Here is an 18,360-nt window from a genome sequence, read left to right as displayed (position 1 = left end):
CACTCTCACCTTCTCACTCTCATACCTTCTCACTCTCACACCTTCTCACTCACACCTTCTCACTCTCACACCTTCTCATTCTCACCTTCTCACTCTCACACCTTCTCACTCACACCTTCTCACTCTCACACCTTCTCACTCTCACCTTCTCACTCTCACACCTTCTCACTCTCACCTTCTCACTCACACCTTCTCACTCTCACACCTCTCACTCACACCTTCTCACTCTCTCACCTTCTCACTCACACCTTCTCACTCTCACACCTTCTCACTCTCACACCTTCTCACTCTCACACCTTCTCACTCACACCTTCTCACACCTTCTCACTCTCACCTTCTCACTCACACCTTCTCACTCACACCTTCTCACTCTCACACCTTCTCACTCACACCTTCTCACTCTCACCTTCTCACTCTCACACCTTCTCACTCTCACACCTTCTCACTCTCACACCTTCTCACTCACACCTTCTCACTCTCACACCTTCTCACTCACACCTTCTCACTCTCACACCTTCTCACTCTCACACCTTCTCACTCACACCTTCTCACTCTCACACCTTCTCACTCACACCTTCTCACTCTCACACCTTCTCACTCTCACACCTTCTCACACCTTCTCACTCACACCTTCTCACTCTCACACCTTCTCACTCTCACACCTTCTCACTCACACCTTCTCACTCTCACACCTCACTCACACCTTCTCACTCTCACACCTTCTCACTCTCACACCTCACTGACACCTTCTCACTCACACCTTCTCACTCTCACACCTCACTCACACCTTCTCACTCTCACACCTTCTCACACACACCTCACTCACACCTTCTCACTCATACCTTCTCATTCTCACACCTTCTCCCTCACACCTTCTCACTCTCACCTTCTCACTCACACCTTCTCACTCTCACACCTCACTCACACCTTCTCACTCACACCTTCTCACTCTCACTCCTTCTCACTCACACCTCACTCTCACCTTCTCACTCACACCTTCTCACTTTCACACCTTCTCACTCACACCTTCTCACTCACACCTTCTCACTCTCACACCTTCTCACTCTCACACCTCACTCACACCTTCTCACACCTCACTCTCACCTCACTCACACCTTCTCACTCTCACCTTCTCACTCACACCTTCTCACTCACACCTTCTCACTCTCACCTTCTCACTCTCACACCTTCTCACTCTCACCTTCTCACTCACACCTTCTCACTCTCACACCTTCTCACTCTCACCTTCTCACTCTCACACCTTCTCACTCTCACCTTCTCACTCTCACACCTTCTCACTCTCACACCTTCTCACTCTCACACCTTCTCACTCACACCTTCTCACTCTCACACCTTCTCATTCTCACCTTCTCACTCTCACACCTTCTCACTCTCACCTTCTCACTCACACCTTCTCACTCTCTCACCTTCTCACTCTCACCTTCTCACTCTCACACCTCACTCTCACCTTCTCACTCACACCTTCTCACTCTCACACCTTCTCACTCTCACACCTTCTCACTCACACCTTCTCACTCTCACACCTTCTCACTCTCACACCTTCTCACTCACACCTTCTCACACCTTCTCACTCTCACCTTCTCACTCACACCTTCTCACTCACACCTTCTCACTCACACCTTCTCACTCAGACCTTCTCACTCTCACCTTCTCACTCTCACACCTTCTCACTCTCACACCTTCTCACTCTCACACCTTCTCACTCACACCTTCTCACTCTCACACCTTCTCACTCACACCTTCTCACTCTCACACCTTCTCACTCACACCTTCTCACTCTCACACCTTCTCACTCACACCTTCTCACTCAGACCTTCTCACTCTCACCTTCTCACTCTCACACCTTCTCACTCTCACACCTTCTCACTCTCACACCTTCTCACTCAGACCTTCTCACTCACACCTTCTCACTCTCACACCTTCTCACTCTCACCTTCTCACTCTCACACCTTCTCACTCTCACACCTTCTCACTCACACCTTCTCACTCTCTCACCTTCTCACTCACACCTTCTCACTCTCACACCTTCTCACTCTCACCTTCTCACTCTCACACCTTCTCACTCACACCTTCTCACTCTCACATCTTCTCACTCACACCTTCTCACTCACACCTTCTCACTCTCACACCTTCTCACTCACACCTTCTCACTCTCACACCTTCTCACTCTCACACCTTCTCACTCACACCTCACTCTCACACCTTCTCACTCACACCTTCTCACTCTCACACCTTCTCACTGACACCTTCTCACTCTGTCCCCACCTTCTAGGGCCAGGGAAACTGGGCCCCGGGAGGCCAGGACTCCAGTCTTTGGCAGCAATCACAGTACTGAGCTTGGAGGCGAAGCCAGAAGAGTTAACACCAGCAAGCCCTTCTGCCACAGGAGCAGGTGTGCAAACCCACCCCAGGCCTGGGGACCCTCGGCTGAGACAAAGCTGCCACCTTCATGGCCTCTCTCCCAGCTCCTCCATGTCCCGACCCAAAAGACCCACCCCAGCCCCCGCTGCCTGGGTTAGCAACAGAGAGAGGGCTCAGGTTGGAGTGCTGCGGGCTTCCCCAGCCTCTCTCTTCCCGCTAACGGAGCTGAGATTGCCCGCCAGGTGAATGAGACAGCAGCAGCATCCTTTTTTGGAAAGTCAAAAGTGAAAAGAAAAAAGCAGAAAAGCACCCGCTGCCCTCCTGGGAAGCCCTGCTCCCTGGGCTGATTTTCTGGGGTGCTGAAGGGGTTCCCAGGCACACCCGGATGGGTGGGGGCTCCATCCAGAGTGGGCCTCCACATCCTCCCGGGGCCCAGCCCTAGCCCTTCCGTCTCAGCCCAGAGACACAGGAGGAAGGGGAGGAAGAGTGACTGTGTGGAGAGAGAATGAGAGAGAGGTGGGGAAGGTGAGTCAGGCTGCTTGGACAGCTGGCCCGGAGCCAGGCAGGGAGCAGGCCATGGGGGAGGAGGGGCCCCTCGTCCCCTTGGGTGTGGTCGTGGTGACAGCATAGGTGACGGTGGCACAGCTGGGGTTAATCCTCCCCTTGTCTCCTGCAGTGATGGGGCTGGGTCAGCCCTGAACCACAGCTTGGGGAGACTGGGAGGAGCTGGCCACAGAGCTGGCAATGTGGGCTGGACCTCCCGTCCCCAGCCAGCCTCAGACCCCAGCTCCTCCCTCCAGGACAGTTCTGTTCATGTCACTCTACTCTGATGGCTGCCACATTTGTTCAGTCCCGGTCAGCTCTTTTCAGAATTTAAGCCCTAAGCCAAGCTCACAGACGCCTCTCTCTGCAGCTCCTTCCATTACCATCCACTGGCCACTCAGGACAGGACCCTGAGCCAGGACACACTGTAGCTCACCCTTTGATCCCCTCATCATTCCCCAAACTCTCCTCATTCCCCTCCGATCTCCCCCTGTTCCAGACTGAGGTCCTGACCCTGCCAGTGCCCAGGGCCCAAGCTGCGGGTTGAGGTTTGGAAATCAGGTCCCAGCTCGCGGCTGCGCGGCCGGGCGGCCTTTCCTCCTGCTGGCCTCCATCTTGCCCCGGGTTCTGCACCTCTCAGGAGGGGACATGGCACAAAACAACTTCTTTCGGCCTCTCTGGTTGGATCCCGAGGCGTCTGTGCTGTGGGCGGATGGGTTCTCCCAGAGGCAGCTGTGATCTCATGCGACAGGTGGGATCTCCGTATTCCCAGCGCCAGGACTGAGGCGGCCCAGCAGATGGTCAGCTTTGTGGGGTCCCCACCCCGTTCTGCTCGCCTGTGTTCCTTGGGCATGCATCCCATGCCGTCTCCTGGGGTAATAACTCTTTATGGCGGTGATGGGGAGGGGTTACTGTCCCCTCCACCAGGCTGTGAGCTCTTGCAGGGAGGGGCCTGTCCCATTTGTTTGTGTGTCTTTGAGGCCCAGCCTAGGCAGAGGGCATGCAGGGTAGGGGTTTATGGACATGCACATTTGTGTCTGTTCCTAAGCTGGAAGGAAATGGCACCAAGCCCGGCTCCCTCCAGTGACCCCTCCAGGCAAAGCTGCTTCTCCCCTGCCACTGAGTGACTCCTTTTCCACCGTGACCGCTCAGCTCCTCCAGGGCTCACCTCACCAGTCTATGGGGTCTGCTCAGCCACAGCAAGGCACTGGCCTCTTGATGCCAAAAGAGGCTTATCCTAAGACTGCAGGCACCTCTGACCCCTCCCAAACACGGAAGATGGCTTCAGCGCTGTCTCCTGCCAGACTCAGCAGGCTCCTGTGCCCTGCACTGGCCAATGTTGCTTCCAGATAATTGCAGGTGCCAGGGGCAGCTCTACCTTGTGCCCTGGTCAAAGTGGGCATGTCTGGGCCTGCCAACCCTGTCACAGCCCCTTCTCAGCTTCAGGGGTCCTGGTGGGAGAATTCTTCTTCTCCAGGGCTGTCTGGGATCTGGCTCCATGCTGAGAACTTGTCTGCGATTTTTCTGAACTTCAACCAATGAGGCACTCCCACACCCCTGCCTGAGTTTGCTGTCCCAGGTCACGCCTCTGAGCTGTGGACACCTGCTTCCCCTTCCCCTTCTCCCCTGGGCACACGTCATGCCCACTCCCAGCTTTGGCTCCACACACCCTCTTCCTCTCCTCATCGCCGCCAGCCCCCAGTCTTCACCCCACTCCGTCCTATGCCAGGTACCTTGTCCCAATCCACCATTTTGAACCGTGGTTCCATAGCAGGATCTGTCTTCTGAGTTTCCTCAAGGGCTACAGCCTCGTTCTCCATGGAGCCCTGGAAAGAGAAGATACGAGAGGATTATATACAGTGGGTGAGGGAAGAGGGGAGAGCCCTGAGCTGCCCCGAGAAGAGGCAGCTAGGAGTGGTGAGAGCCCCATGGGTGGGGCAGGGTGGTGGAGATCAAGGACGTTGGGTACTTTTGAAAACAGAGACCCTGATGTGAGCATTGTTATTCTCTGTATTTTACATTTCCCTTAAAAAATAATTTCCAGCCGGGCGCAGTGGCTCACACCTGTAATACCAGCACTTTGGGAGGTCAAGGTGGGTGGATCACCTGAGGTCAGGAGTTGGAGACCAGCCTGGCCAACATGGTGAAAACCTGTCTCTACTAAAAATACAAAAAAGTTTATCAGGCATGGTGATGCGCGCCTGTAATCCCAGCTACTCAGGAGGCTGAGGCAGGAGAATTGCTTGAACCTGGGAGGCAGAGGTTGCAGTGAGCTGAGATCGTGCCACTGCACTCCAGCCTGGATGACAGAGCGAGACTCCGTCTCAAAATAATAATAATAATAATAATAACAACACTAATAATAATAATAAAATTTCTGCATAAACAAAAGAGGCAGAAAGATCTGGGAGAGGAAGTGAGCCAGCGGAGAGACTGCATGGAAAGGAGCTTGCTTAGTGGGAGCCCTCCGGGAAAGGGGTCCCTGCCAGTCCTCCTTCAGGTCCCTGGCAGGTGCCAGGCAAAGGGAGTCCCAGGGTAGCGCCCAGGGCACCTGGTGGGGCTCACGGGGCCACGCTGGTGAGTCACAGGCTGTGGCTTCTAGGGCCACACACCCACAAGAAAGAAAGCCAGCAGGGAGCGAGGGCTATCCCTGCAGCAACACCCGAGTGCCAGTCAGCGGCCACACGTGGGGTGGGATTGGCAGAGCAGTGCCCAAGTGGGCTCAAGGTTAAATCGAACTCACAAAGAGGTAAAGTCAGAGGGAAATGGGATGTGCTGGGAAAAGCACACAGCCCCAGCCAGCTCTGACGTCACACAGGGTGAGGCCAGACTGAGCAGGTTGGCACGTAAGTGAAACCCATGCTGCCCCGTAGGAGGGGCAGAGAGAGCGCTTGCCTTCTCTGTGTCCTTGTGACTGAAGGAAGCCGTGGTGCTGGTGGCCATGGCAGGGAGCTGGAAGCTGGGCACTGGCTGGTGGCCAAGAGGCTACTGTCATGACTTGCACATTTTTGACCCAAGAGAACCTGATGGTGACAGTGACTATTTTGGCATTTTATGGGAAAACCCACATGTAACCCAAGGAAAAGTCGGCTTTTGTGGTCCTGTCTTAGTCTGTGTGTCTCAGCATATTTAGTCTGTATCACCAAGCTAATACCTGAATTTTTTAATTTTTTTTGAGACAGGCTGTTGCTCTGTCACCCAGGCTGGAGTGCAATGGCTCATGCTACCTCTGTCTCCTGGGCCGAGGCCATCCTCGCACCTCAGCCTCCCAAGTAGCTGGGACTACAGGTGCACTTGACCACACCCAGCTAATTTTTGTGTTTTCAGTAGAGATGGGGTTTGGCCATGTTTCCCAGACTGGTCTTGAACTCCTGACCTCAGGTGATCCGCCTACCTTGGCCTCCCAAAGTGCTGGGATTACATGTGTGAGCCACCGCGCTGTAATATGTATATATGTGTGTGTGTGTATATATATATCATGCTGTCTTGAGTACAAAGAAGAGTAGATTTTACAGCATATCATACATGGAAATGCCTCAAATATCCAATACGAATGTCCTCCCTCTTCCCATGACAGCAGCTCAGTAATCCTGTTCCAATTCTGTTTAACCTCAAAATACTCCAGTGGTGTGATAGGTTCCAATAGGCAGGGACCTTGTGGATTTCTGTTTCCTGTTTCTAGACCCATGCCTAGCATGGGTCTTGCAAATACCAGATGCTCCACCCACATTTCCCCAGTGGGTCGTGTTTCAATGCTGGGTCTCTGCAAGCAGCCAACGTCTTCCAAGACTCCTGCCATGTGGCGGGCCTGGCTGTGGGGGCGAAGCCCTGAAGTTCTGCAGGGCTCACACTCCTTGGGGATGTGAAACAAAGGGAGTGGGTGCCTCTGCCCACCCTGCCACGTGGTGGGGAAATACGGCTGTCTGCCTGAGGGGGTGGCCAGGACACAAAACATGCATCTTGCACTCTGGGCTGGATAGGGCAGTGCCCAGATAAAAGGATCAAAACTCCAACAACCTAGACCATAGATTCTCAGTGCCCTTTGGCCGAGTACATAGGACAGGCATGAGCAGAATGAAAAGTATATAAGACTGGTATGAGATTGCCAGCGTTTTATTTTGCCAAATAAAAATATTTCAAAGGCAGGCACGGTAGCTAATGCCTGCAATCCCAGCACTTTGGGAGGCTGAGGTGGGAGGATTGCTTAAGGTCAGGAGTTCGAGACCAGCCTGGGCAACAAAGCAGACCCTGTCTCTATCAAAGAAAAAAAAAAAAAAAAGCCAGGCGTGGTGGTAGTGTGCGCCTGTAGTCCTAGCTACTCAGGAGGCTGAGGGAGGAGGATCATTTGAGCCCAGGAGGTTGAGGCTATGAGTGAGCTATGATTGTGCCACTGCACTCCAGCCTGGGCCACAGAGTAAGACTTTGTCTCAAAAAAAAATGTTTTTTTTAAATTTACTATCAGCAACATTTCATAAACAAGAGGAAATTTCAAAACCAAATATATAGGAAGTACATGTTTTCAGGATAAAAGGCAGTTCTTTCCAAGGAAGGCAGTTGGCAACTTTATACTGACATTTACCAAAAAAGATTCTATTTTATTATTTTAAAATTATTTTCTTTTTATAGAGATAGGGTCTCACTATGTTGCCCAGTCTGGTCTTGAACTCCTGTGCTCAAGTAATCCTCCTGCCTCTGCCTCCCAAAGTGCTACGATTATTGGTGTGAGCCACCATGCCCGGCCTCTATTTTAAAGTATTTATGAATGCAGAACAATTACAACATTCTGTTTTTATGAGCATTAACTGCACATAATTGTTCTTTTGGCTCAAGCTGGTTGATGTGGGTGGGGCTCAATGATCTATCTGTAACAGGAAGTAAATCAAATGTTCACCATGTCCTGGTTCTAAGGTTCTACTTCAAAAATTACAAAAATCCTGTTTCTTAGAGAGATGATGGCTAAATAGAAACAGCACGTTGAAAGCTTCTTCATTCAACTGGAAGTATCCTGAGTGACACGAGGAAAGTGGAGGAGTCCTTGCTCTGTGGATTTCTGTCCCGCTCCTGAGAGCCAGGGGGAAGGGCAGTGGGTCATGCCTCGAGCGGCTCCATCCCCAGCACAGAGGGGCCAGTGATTCTTTCTCTAGAATTCCTCTGAATCATGGACCAGCACTAGTCAAGGGCTGGAAGAGGGGGCACCCTCTCTATGGAGGCTGAGGAAAAGAGAGGCAAAGGGGAAGGGGGTGGGCATGGCCTCTTTCTATCCTTCTCCTTCCTGCTTCTGCTCTAGGGTCCTGGGGCCACCCCAGGGAGCAATGTCAGGACGGATACGCTTCTGGCAAAAAAGCCCCAGACTGACTAAATAAGCAAGGTGCTTTCCTGGGTGGCTTCATTGGGACCACACCCCTCCTTGGCAGAAGCCCAGGTTCTTATCACAAGATAGGACACACCTCCAACATGGGAGGAGACTCCAAGGAAAACCAGAGCCAATGTCACGCGGTGTCAGTAGCAGGAATACTCCTAGGTACAGGGACACGTCCTCCGGTGCATTGATCATTAATCAATCTTCTCAAGTCTAGTTGTGAGATTCTAGGTCTAAAAACCCTCCCTACACACAGCTAAGACAAAGATCCTCCTGAAGAAGGTCTCCCATTCCCACCTGGGGGATGCCAGGACTCCAGGAACTGAGTCCTGCCAGGAGCAGCTGTGCCGCACGCATGCCACACACGTTGATCTGGGCCACATTTTCCAGACTCCCGCCCTGGTGTTTATTTTATAGTTGAGCCCGCTCACCCTTGCATTCCACAGGCGAACACCATCCATGAATCAGGAGTGTGTAGAGGGCATTCCTGGGAACTAGGGTACAACCCCAGCTTTAAAAGGCTTTTAGAAAGTTTCTTGGAAACTTTCACATTCATTATTTAAAAGATTCTCCTGGTCCTGGAAGCAAGCTAAAGGGTGGTTTTTAAACACTTTAAAAACCAAAAAGTGCCTCCAATGAAGATATGTGTGCTCTCTTCTTTCCAGTATTTGGAAATTATTCCAGATGATGCTTTTTTTTTTTTTTTTTTTTTTTTTTGAAACAAGGTCTCACTCTGTCACCTAGGCTGGAGGGCAATGGCATGATCTTGGCTCACTGCAGCCTCAACCTCCTGGGCTCAAGCCATCCTCACACCTCAGCCTCCCAAGTAGCTGGAATGATGGGTGTTCACCATCATGCCCAACTAATTTTTAATTTTTTTGTAGAGATGGGGTCTTGCTCTGTTGCTCAGGCTGCTCTTGAACTCCCATGTTCAAGTGATCCTCCCACCTCAGCCTCCCAAATAGCTGGGACTATGGGTGTGCACCACCATGTCCAGCGAATTTTTTATTTTTTATAGAGACAGGGTCTTGCTATGTTGCCCAGGCTGGTCTCAAACTCCTAAGCTCAAGTGATCTGCTCACCTTAGTCTCCCAGAGTTCTGGGATTACAGGAGTGAACCACCACGCCTGGCTGGTGGTACCTTTGAATTGGGTAGGTTTCAGTATTTGGTAAGGGAAGTGAAGAATTTTGTAGTTAGACCCACACTGGCTTTCACAGGAGTGATCAGCACAAGTTTTGATGAGTGTGGCTTAACAGGGGATGTCCAACCCATCTGTGTCAGGTGACAGCTTTCTTGTACCCTGAGGCGAACGAGACTGTCCCAGGGCAACAGTCTGGTGCTGAAGACGGAAGCCCTCATCCCAGTCCCTCCTGGCCTCTCTCCCTTGGGAAGGTGGGCAGAAGAGACAGCTTGACACTCCTGTGTTCAGGCCCAGGGCTGTTGAGTGGCAAGGGGGCACCTGGCTCTCCTGATACCGCATTTACCTGTTGATTGTATTCCAAGCTAGCCCGTAAGCACCGTGCGGTAGAGACCCCACTCAATCTTGCTAACTGCTCACTCCCTAGTCCCGAGCACAGGCTTGGCCCCGCCAATACCTGCTGAGTGATCCATTAGCGAGCAGGTGGGTGGCCTGGGTCGACTCTGAGAGCCCCCCCACCCCCCGCCCCAGGCCTGGAGAGGCCACTGATGCGTGGGGAGGGCAGGCAGGAAGAGAGCCTCCCACAGCTCATGTCTACTTAGAGAAAGAAGGATGGGCACAAGCAACGGCCGAGGTGCTCTGCCAAGGAGACGGGGTCGGCCGGCACTGCTCATTCCCAGCCGAGAGCCACTGGACGTGCTGGGCAATGGAGGGTAGGGAGGGCACTTCAACCTCCTTAGATCTTTCCAGCCACAGTCCAAGGCCACACAAGAGAGAAGCCTTTGAGACAGAAGTACCAACCCTCATTGCTCCCAGCACAACACCAATTCCTGGCTCATCACCAGGCGTTATTTCCTCTCTGGTCAGTCCAAGCCACAAAGATGGTATCGAGTCACTGTCAATGGAATTTTTTTTTTTTTTTGAGACAGAGTCTTGCTCTGTAGCCCTGGCTAGAATGCAGTGGCACCATCTTATCTCACTGCAGCCTCTGCCTCCTCAGTTCAAGCGATTCTCCTGCCTCAGCCTCCTCAGTAGCTGGGACTACAGGCATGCACCACCATGCCTGGCTAATTTTTTGTATTTTTAGCAGAGACAGGGTTTCACCATGTTGCCCAGGCTGGTCTTGAACTCGTGAGCTCAGGCAACCTGTCTGCCTCGGCCTCCTCGGGATTACAGGCATGAGCCACAGTGCCTGGCCTGTCACTGCATCTTTGTATCAGGGAGGCTGCAGGGAATGAAGCAGACTACAGTGAAATAGAGGGGCCACACCCTGTTATAAGACGGCAGCTCTGACTTACGTCCAAGTCATAGGAGGATGGCGACCAAGGGTTGTCAGACCTTCTGATTTCTTTTCTTCTCTCTTTTTCTTTTCTTTTCTTTTCTTTTCTTTTCTTTTGACACAGGGTCTCACTCTGTTGCCCAGGCTGGAGTGCAGTGGTGTGATCATGGCTTGCTGCAGCCTTGAAATCCCGGGCTCAATTTTTATTATTATTATATTTTTTTTTGGTAGAAAAGGTGGTCTCGCTATGTGGCCCAGGTTAGTCTCAACCTCCTTGCCTCGAACTCCTGGCCCCAGGTGATCCTACCTTGGCTTCCTAAGGTGCTAGGATTACAGGCATAAGCCACTGCACCTGGCCCTGATTTCTATGAAAAGCTGGAAAAATATATTTTTATGTAAAATCTCCAGATTTTAAAATTTGACTTGCATTTAAAACAAATGATGTGGGCCAAACCAACACATACGAACATAAATGTGGCCCTTGGTGTGCTAGTTTGAAACTCCCAGGCAAGCTGCAGGCCTCCTGCTCCCTGGGATGCCCTGTCCTCTGAGAAGGATGAGCAGGGACAGAGGAGAGCAGGGATTTTCTTCTCTCTGTCAATTCCTGGAACAGGGAATTCCAACGGGGAGCCTGGGCTATACCTTCATGGGGCAGGCCTTCAGGGCCAGCTGTGCCAAGGCCCAGGTGGGGTCAGGGCAGGCAGGCACCAGAGGGACCAGAGTCCCAGCAAGGTCTGATGAAGGGCAACCTCGGGCGGGGACTGGCTTCTAGAGGAAGCAGCGAGTCAGGGAGCAGAAGTGGGGGTTGGACCTGGTTTTTCCTGGTTCTCCTCCCCTTATGTCTAGAAAGGTGATAAAATTAGCCGGGCATGGTGGTTCATGCCTGTTATTCCAGCACTGTGGGAGGCAGAGGCAGGTGGATCACCTGAGGTCAGGAGTTTGAGACCAGCCTGGGCAACATGACAAAACCTCATCTCTACTAAAAATACAAAAATTAGCCAGGCATGGTCGCAGGCACCTGCAATCTCAGCTACTTGGGAGGCTGAGGCAGGAGAATCGCTTGAACCCAGGAAGTGGAGGTTGCAGTGAGCCAAGATCTCGCCAGTGCACTCCAGCCTGGGTGACAGAGTGAGACTCCACCTCAAAGTAAATAAATAAATAAATAAGAAAGAAAGAAAGGTGACAAAATCTGTGAGGCGTAAGCAATCACAATAGACTCAGGCCATGGACCAAGGGCGTTACCTCCAGGGTCTCACTTCCCAGTGTAGAGGTTGTAGGTTGAGCTATGCCAGTCCTCACAAAGATCTCTATGCTGAAGTTCTAACCCCCAGTGTCTCAGAATGTGACCTTCTTTGGAAACAGGGTCATTGCAGATGTAATTAGTTAAGATGAGATCATTACGGTGGGCCTTATAAAAGGGGTGATTTGGACACAGACACATGCGTGTGAAGATGGAGGGAGAGATGGGAGTGATGCCTCTCCAAGCCAAGGATTGTCAAGAGCAGCTGGCAGCCCCAGCAGCTCAGGGGAGGGCTGGAACAGATTGCTCCTCAATGTCCTCAGAAGGAACCAACCCTGCCAACACCTTGCTGTCAGACTTCTGGCCTCCAGAGCTGTGAGACAATACATTTCTGTTGTTCAACCACCCAGTTTGTGATGGTTTGTTACGGCAGCCTAGAAAACCTGTAACAAGGCCTGAATCAGTTAATCAGTTTCACCTGGGATCAAGACCGCCACCAAAGGAGAGGGAATCCAACCAGGAGAGGGGACAACTGAGGGAGGCATCCGAGGAGCTGTGGAGCCAGGAGTCTGCCCCTCATCCTATGCTGAGGACGTGGCAGAAACCAGGCTCTTTCAGTCAGCACAGCCTTGCCACCCGGCCCGCAGGGGCAGGCTACACAGATGGCCCCGGTGGGGGGGACAGGAATTCAAATAGGTCCGTTCCTAGCCAACTGCTGCCCATCTGCAGCCAGGGGCGGCCTTGTTCCCCTTCTTTAGGGCCTGAGAGGTCACTTCCCAGTTTTCCCCACATGGAAACGCTGCGTGTGGAGCAGTGAAGCAAACACCGCCCTCTTTAGTGCAAACCTTGTTCTATTCTGCACTTCCCCCACCCCCCAGGTGGCAGCTGGGACAGACCTGCCATCTCCACCACAAGCACCTTCACCAAGGCGCACATGCGACTCTCATCTCATTTCATCTCACTGGGACGGACACAACTCTCCCTGAGAGACTGGCAGGAGGCATTCCACACACGGGGGAAACTGAGGCACAGGCGGCCCGAATGACTTTTTCAAGATCTCTTAGTGATTGCTGGAGGGGCAGGGGGAGCATAGAGCAACCCACTCCCAGGGCTGTTCCCGGTAAGGTTCCTTACGTAGCCTCCTTTCTCCCCTCTTGGAGGACTCGCTGGGAGGTCCCCAAGCCCCCAGCTTCCTCCAGGGTCCCATACCGTCCTCCCTAGAGAGGGTTTGCTTGGACGGCACAGGGGGGAGAGAACAGAGAAGAACAACAGAAAGTCTGCGCTCTGCACCACAAACAAACAAGTCCACCATAGAGGCAGCGTGAAAGGAGGCAGTGTGCGGCGGGCGGGGGCTGGGGGCGGGGGCGCCGGCATAAAGGCATGTTGTTCGGGAAAGCCGGGGCTGGGCACCGCGGGACGGACAGATGGCCTTTTATCTCATAGCCTGGGTTTTGCCTGAAAACCCTTTTTCTGAAAGGGAATGGTTGCCTCGGGCCTTGGGTCCACCTGCCCCCACCCCATGGAGGCCCGGGGGAAGGTGGGGGGTCCAGGTGTCGCAGTGCCCCTGGGTGGCACATGGCCCCTGGCAGCTAGGAAGGGGCAGGCCGCAGAGGGAGATGATGGTGCCAAGGCTGTCCCAAGCCGTATCTGTATCTGCAGCAAGAGTCTTTCTTGGGGAGGAGGCTTTTGCATTAATAAGCCCACCTCTGCGGCCCCCAGGGAGCAGTTCCCTTGGAGCTGGTTGTTCTTGGTAAAAGCTTTTGGCTGAAATGAAGGCAGCGGATCCGCTTGCTTCCATCTTTAATAAGCTGCCCTCTGCCTTTCTAGATCCAAACGAGGAGTCAGGACCGCCCAGGAGCTGAGCTCTGGATGCCTGTGGTGGCCTAAGAAACTGTCTCTGGCAAGCGAGAAGCCGCAGAACCCCTGAAGCCCACCCACCCCTCGCCCTCCCCGCAGTCGTTGCAAGTCGATGGGCCCTGCAGGCCACCGTCCTGGTGTTCCTGCGAGCAAGAGGAAAGGAGGCAAGAAAACCAGCAGGCAACCTGTGCCTGAGCTGTGACCAACTCTCCAGCTCAGGTGTGTGGAGAACAAAAAGACAGTCCTGGGCCCTGGGGCGTTGACTCTGTTCACCACGGACCCAGCATTGCTTCTACTCGTGAAGTGAGCTCCCTCTGATGCCATTGCCAGCAACCTGGACACCAGAAGCCGAAGCCAGCACAGGTGGGCAGGCAACCCAGGACGTGGGAAAAGGGGCCAGCGGTTTGAAACAATGAAATTACCACTCGCTAGGATACCCGCTGTGGGTTTTCAAGCCACTAACTCCATTCTTTACCAAATGTTGCCACTGACTGTTGGCAGCCACCGGGATCCTCAGCCCTCCAGCCTCTAACCTCGGATTAGGGCAAAGTTTCCAAGAATGCACCGAGTCACGGAGACACGTGGGTTTTTCCAGTGAATGCCGGACTTGGGGATCTGGAGAGGCCCTCAGGGAAAATCTCCGTGCTGGGAGCACAGCTGGAAGGGGCGTGGCCAGGGCTTGTCAGGGTATACAAGAGGGGCTTTTGGAGGCTTCTCTTCTGGGTTCTTCCTTACAAAATCCTGCCTCTCGCTGCATGCGTAAAATGGGAGGATCTGAGTTTCAACTCCAATGAGCAGCATCAACAGCTCGCAGGACATGAGTTCCTTAAAACGTGTCCTTTTGCAGACTTGCCGAGACCACTTCCGGACCGTAGTCTCTCAAGACTGGGCCCTCAAGCCACCTCCTCAAGTGGGTTTACAGGATGTGCTATCCACAAGGAAAATACACATACGGCACCTAAAATATATTATCTCCTCACTGACCCAACTGGCATAATAAAACAAATTTCAGATCTATTGCGCAACACTCCAATCTAAGAATTATCCTGTATTTTGCTATTTTTAAAAGGAGAATCAAGACTATTGATTTATAAACAACCTCATATGCCATTATTCCAGAAACAATATTTCGAAATGTGTCTTTTATAATCTAATAAGAAAGAAAAATATTGTTCTTGCCACTGTTTACAAAACGGCAAATGATTATACTACGAAAAACAATAATAGTCACTGAACTGTTTTATTTAAAAAACCCAAACAACAACAGCAGCAGTAGCAGCAGCAACAACAACAACAACAACAACAACAACAACACCCTCCCTCATACCTCCTACTTCTTTTTGCTGATTCAAGCAATTCCCTCTCCCCACGCCTGGCCATGCAATCTCCTCCCTGTGCAGTTAAGGATGTTTATGCTTAGAAAGATTGGCTGACTTGTCTCAGGTGGCATGGTGTGTTCTAGAAGACAAGTCCATTGGATTCAGGCCTATGTCCTCTTTTTTTTCACTGCATGTGTGTGTGTGTGTTTAAGAGACAGGGTCTCGCTCTGTTAGCAGGCTGGAGTGCAGTGGTGCAATCATGGCTCACTGCAACCTCAGCCTCCAGTTCCTGGGCTCAAGCAATCTTTCTACCTCAGCCTCCTGAGTATTTAGGACTATAGGCACATGCCACAATGGCCGGCTAATCTGTTAATTTTTTTTTAGAGATGAGGTCACGCTATCTTGCCCAGGCTGGTCTCAAACTCCTGGCCTCAGGGGATCCTTCTACCTCAGCCTCCCAAACTTCTGGGATTACAGGCATGAGCTACTGTGCCTGGTCCCACTGTACATTTCTTTTTGTTTGTTTTTTTGAGACAGAGTCTTGCTCTGTCACCCAGGCTGGAGTGTAGTGGTGCAATCTCGGCTTACTGCAACCTCTGCCTCCCGGGTTCAAGCGATTCTCCTGCCTCAGCCTCCTGAGTAGCTGGGATTACAGGCATGCACCACAATGCCTGACCGATTTTTTGTATTTTTGGTAGAGATGGAGTTTCACTGTGTTGCTCAGGCTGGTCTTGAACCCCTGACCTCAGGTGACCCACCCGCCTTGGCCTCCCAAAGTGCTGGGATAACAGGTTTGAGCCGCTGCGCCTGGCCCCATCACACAGTTCTTAAATTAGCAAAGTCTACGCAGTGAGTCCTAGAACTCATGACAACTGGTGACGCCTGGTGGGATAGCCTCCATTCTGTGTGTTATACTCGTCACCATAATGATGCTTCAGCCCCAGGAAGTGACTTCCTTAAATGACCACAGGGTAAATTGTCTTTCTGGGAGGTCAGTGCCTGCCTGACATGGCCACAGGTAAGGGACATCACTGAATACACATTCTGGTGTGGTCAAGCAGAGAGGGCAAGAAAGAGCCATTTGCGAATGACACACGGACAGCAGCTTCCTAGACAGCACCACCAGATTGGGTGCCATTATCCCAGAGAGAAATGCCTGTGGTGCTGGGCTGGGCCACAGCTCTAGACCAGCGCCACCTGGCAGGATTTTGTCCAATGATGGAAATGTTCTATATGTGTGCTGTCTAATATGGCTGGTGGTTGCCACCTTGGACAGCTCAGCTCTGGACTCATATATTCAACCGCTATTCAAAATCCCTACTGATGTTTCCCTGGTACCTCAAACTTGACTCCAATGAACTTTGATAGTCCTATCCCAAACATGGGCCCCCACCCCACTATTAATCATTTCCATAAATCAAGTCACCCAGTTGCTCAGGCCAAAACCTTGGTGTCGTCCTCAACTTCTTCCTTTCCCTCGCTGCTGGCATCCAATGCAGCAGAAAGTTCTAATGGTTCCATGTCCACGACAATTTCAAATTCCCTCCATCCTCACAGTCACCAATCCAGGCCACCCCCATCTGCCACCTGGACAACAGCAGTGGCCTCTTAACTCTCTTGCTGCTTCCATTCTTGACGCCCCCCAAGCCCAATCTGCCCTCCACATGGCAGCCAGAGCTATCTGATCAAATGTAGAGGAAATCTGTCAGTCTTCTGCTTAAAATCCTCCAGTGGCCACCCCTGGTCCTCAGCATAAAATCTAAATCCCTGGCCATGACCCATGAGCCCCACCAAGTCAGGGCTCTTGCCCACCTCCTTCCACTTCAGTCCGCACCAGACTCCATCCCTCCCCACGCTCCAGCAGTGCCAGAGTCTCCTCTCGGTCCTGTCGTGCCTCAAAGCCTTTGCACCTGCTGTTTCCTCTGCCTGGAATGTTTCTGACCTAGGGTATTGGTCCATACAGAATGTTTCTATTCTATTGCATCATTTGCTGCCACCTGTAATTATCAGGTCTGTCTCACTCCTCTGAGGTAAGCCCCATAAGTGTCTCAGCCAGGTGTCTTTTTGTCCCCAGCACCAAGCAAGGTGCCTGGCACAGAGGAAACATTAGCATATTTGTGGCTGAATGGAGGAAGGGATGGTGGGGAGTGGGAGGCAGCCCCGTGAGCCCCCAAGACAAACTGGGGCCTTGGCCAGCCTCGCCTTTGGGGACTGTCCTTCCCTGACCAGGGTAAGTGTCCTGGGTACAGTGCTGCACCTGTCCAGGTGAAGATGGAGTGAAGGCGGGATGCCATTGCAGATCTCCCTGGCCAGGCCTGGAGGGATGACTCAGAAAGACCAGAATGTCACATTCTCTAGCTCCTCCAGGGGTGCACAGTCCTGCCTAGGAGGGTCTAAGCACGCAGCAGCTCAGGTTCTGAAAACACCCGTCCCTCACCACCTAGCAGAAACCCACCCCTGCTTAGCAGAACCTGGAGCTGAAGGGACTCCTCGCCCTCCTGTGTGGGTGTGATCCCTGCGTCCTGTTTCACAGCTCTCATATTATCTCACTGTAGCCACACAGAATCCTGCAGGGGAGGCAGGGCGTGAGGAAACCACTGCTCAGAGAGGTTGATTAACTTGCCCAAAGTCACACCGCCAGTTAGATACAGAGCCAGAACTAGAGCACAGTCTTAGGCTCCAGATCCTAGACTCCCTCCTCTGTCTCAGAGGGCAACAGCATGGGCTGCCTGGTCAGTGTCCACAGCTCAACTGCTCTGCACCAAACGCCACGCACCACGACAAGAGCTTGAGGATGTGGCTTCTTTAATAACCCCACGAACAGCAGGGCGAGGTGGCTCACACCTCCCAGCACTTTGGGAGTCCGAGGCGGACGGATCATGAGGTCAGGAGTTCGAGACCAGCCTGGCCAACATAGTGAAACCCCGTCTCTACTAAAAATAGCTGGGTGTGGTGGCACACACCTGTAATAATTCCAGCTACTTGGGAGGCTGAGGCGGGAGAATTGCTTGAACCCGGGAGGTGGAGGTTGCAGTGAGCTAAGACTGCACCTCTGCACTCCAGCCTGGATGACAGAGCAAGACTCCAGCTCAAAATAACTAACTAACTAACTAACTAACTAACCCCATAAGCACTGCCTGCCAAGCCACGCCCAGCACCTCCAGTTTCCGCACCTCCATTTTTCTTCTGTCCTTATCCTTCTAGGACAATGAGTTACAACAAACTTCACGGTGCTCCAGAGT

At 52.4% G+C, this 18,360-nt stretch overlaps 1 protein-coding gene across 2 annotated transcripts in view; it reads right to left on the bottom strand.

The window, feature by feature from the left end:
- The window catches only part of FA2H (fatty acid 2-hydroxylase), a 65,983-nt gene that overhangs the window by 26,162 nt on the left and 21,461 nt on the right, over positions 1-18,360 (bottom strand). For both annotated transcript variants that reach the window (XM_030829237.1, XM_030829242.1), the window contains exon 2: positions 4,659-4,751. In XM_030829237.1, the coding sequence (XP_030685097.1) occupies positions 4,659-4,751 (93 nt within the window). The remainder of the gene's footprint in view (positions 1-4,658; positions 4,752-18,360) is intronic.

This window comes from Nomascus leucogenys, chromosome 2 (assembly GCF_006542625.1).
Source record: "Nomascus leucogenys isolate Asia chromosome 2, Asia_NLE_v1, whole genome shotgun sequence".
NCBI classification, from domain to species: domain Eukaryota; kingdom Metazoa; phylum Chordata; class Mammalia; order Primates; family Hylobatidae; genus Nomascus; species Nomascus leucogenys.
Note: the sequence above shows the minus strand (reverse complement) of the source record. Positions and strands in the feature narration are given on the sequence as shown.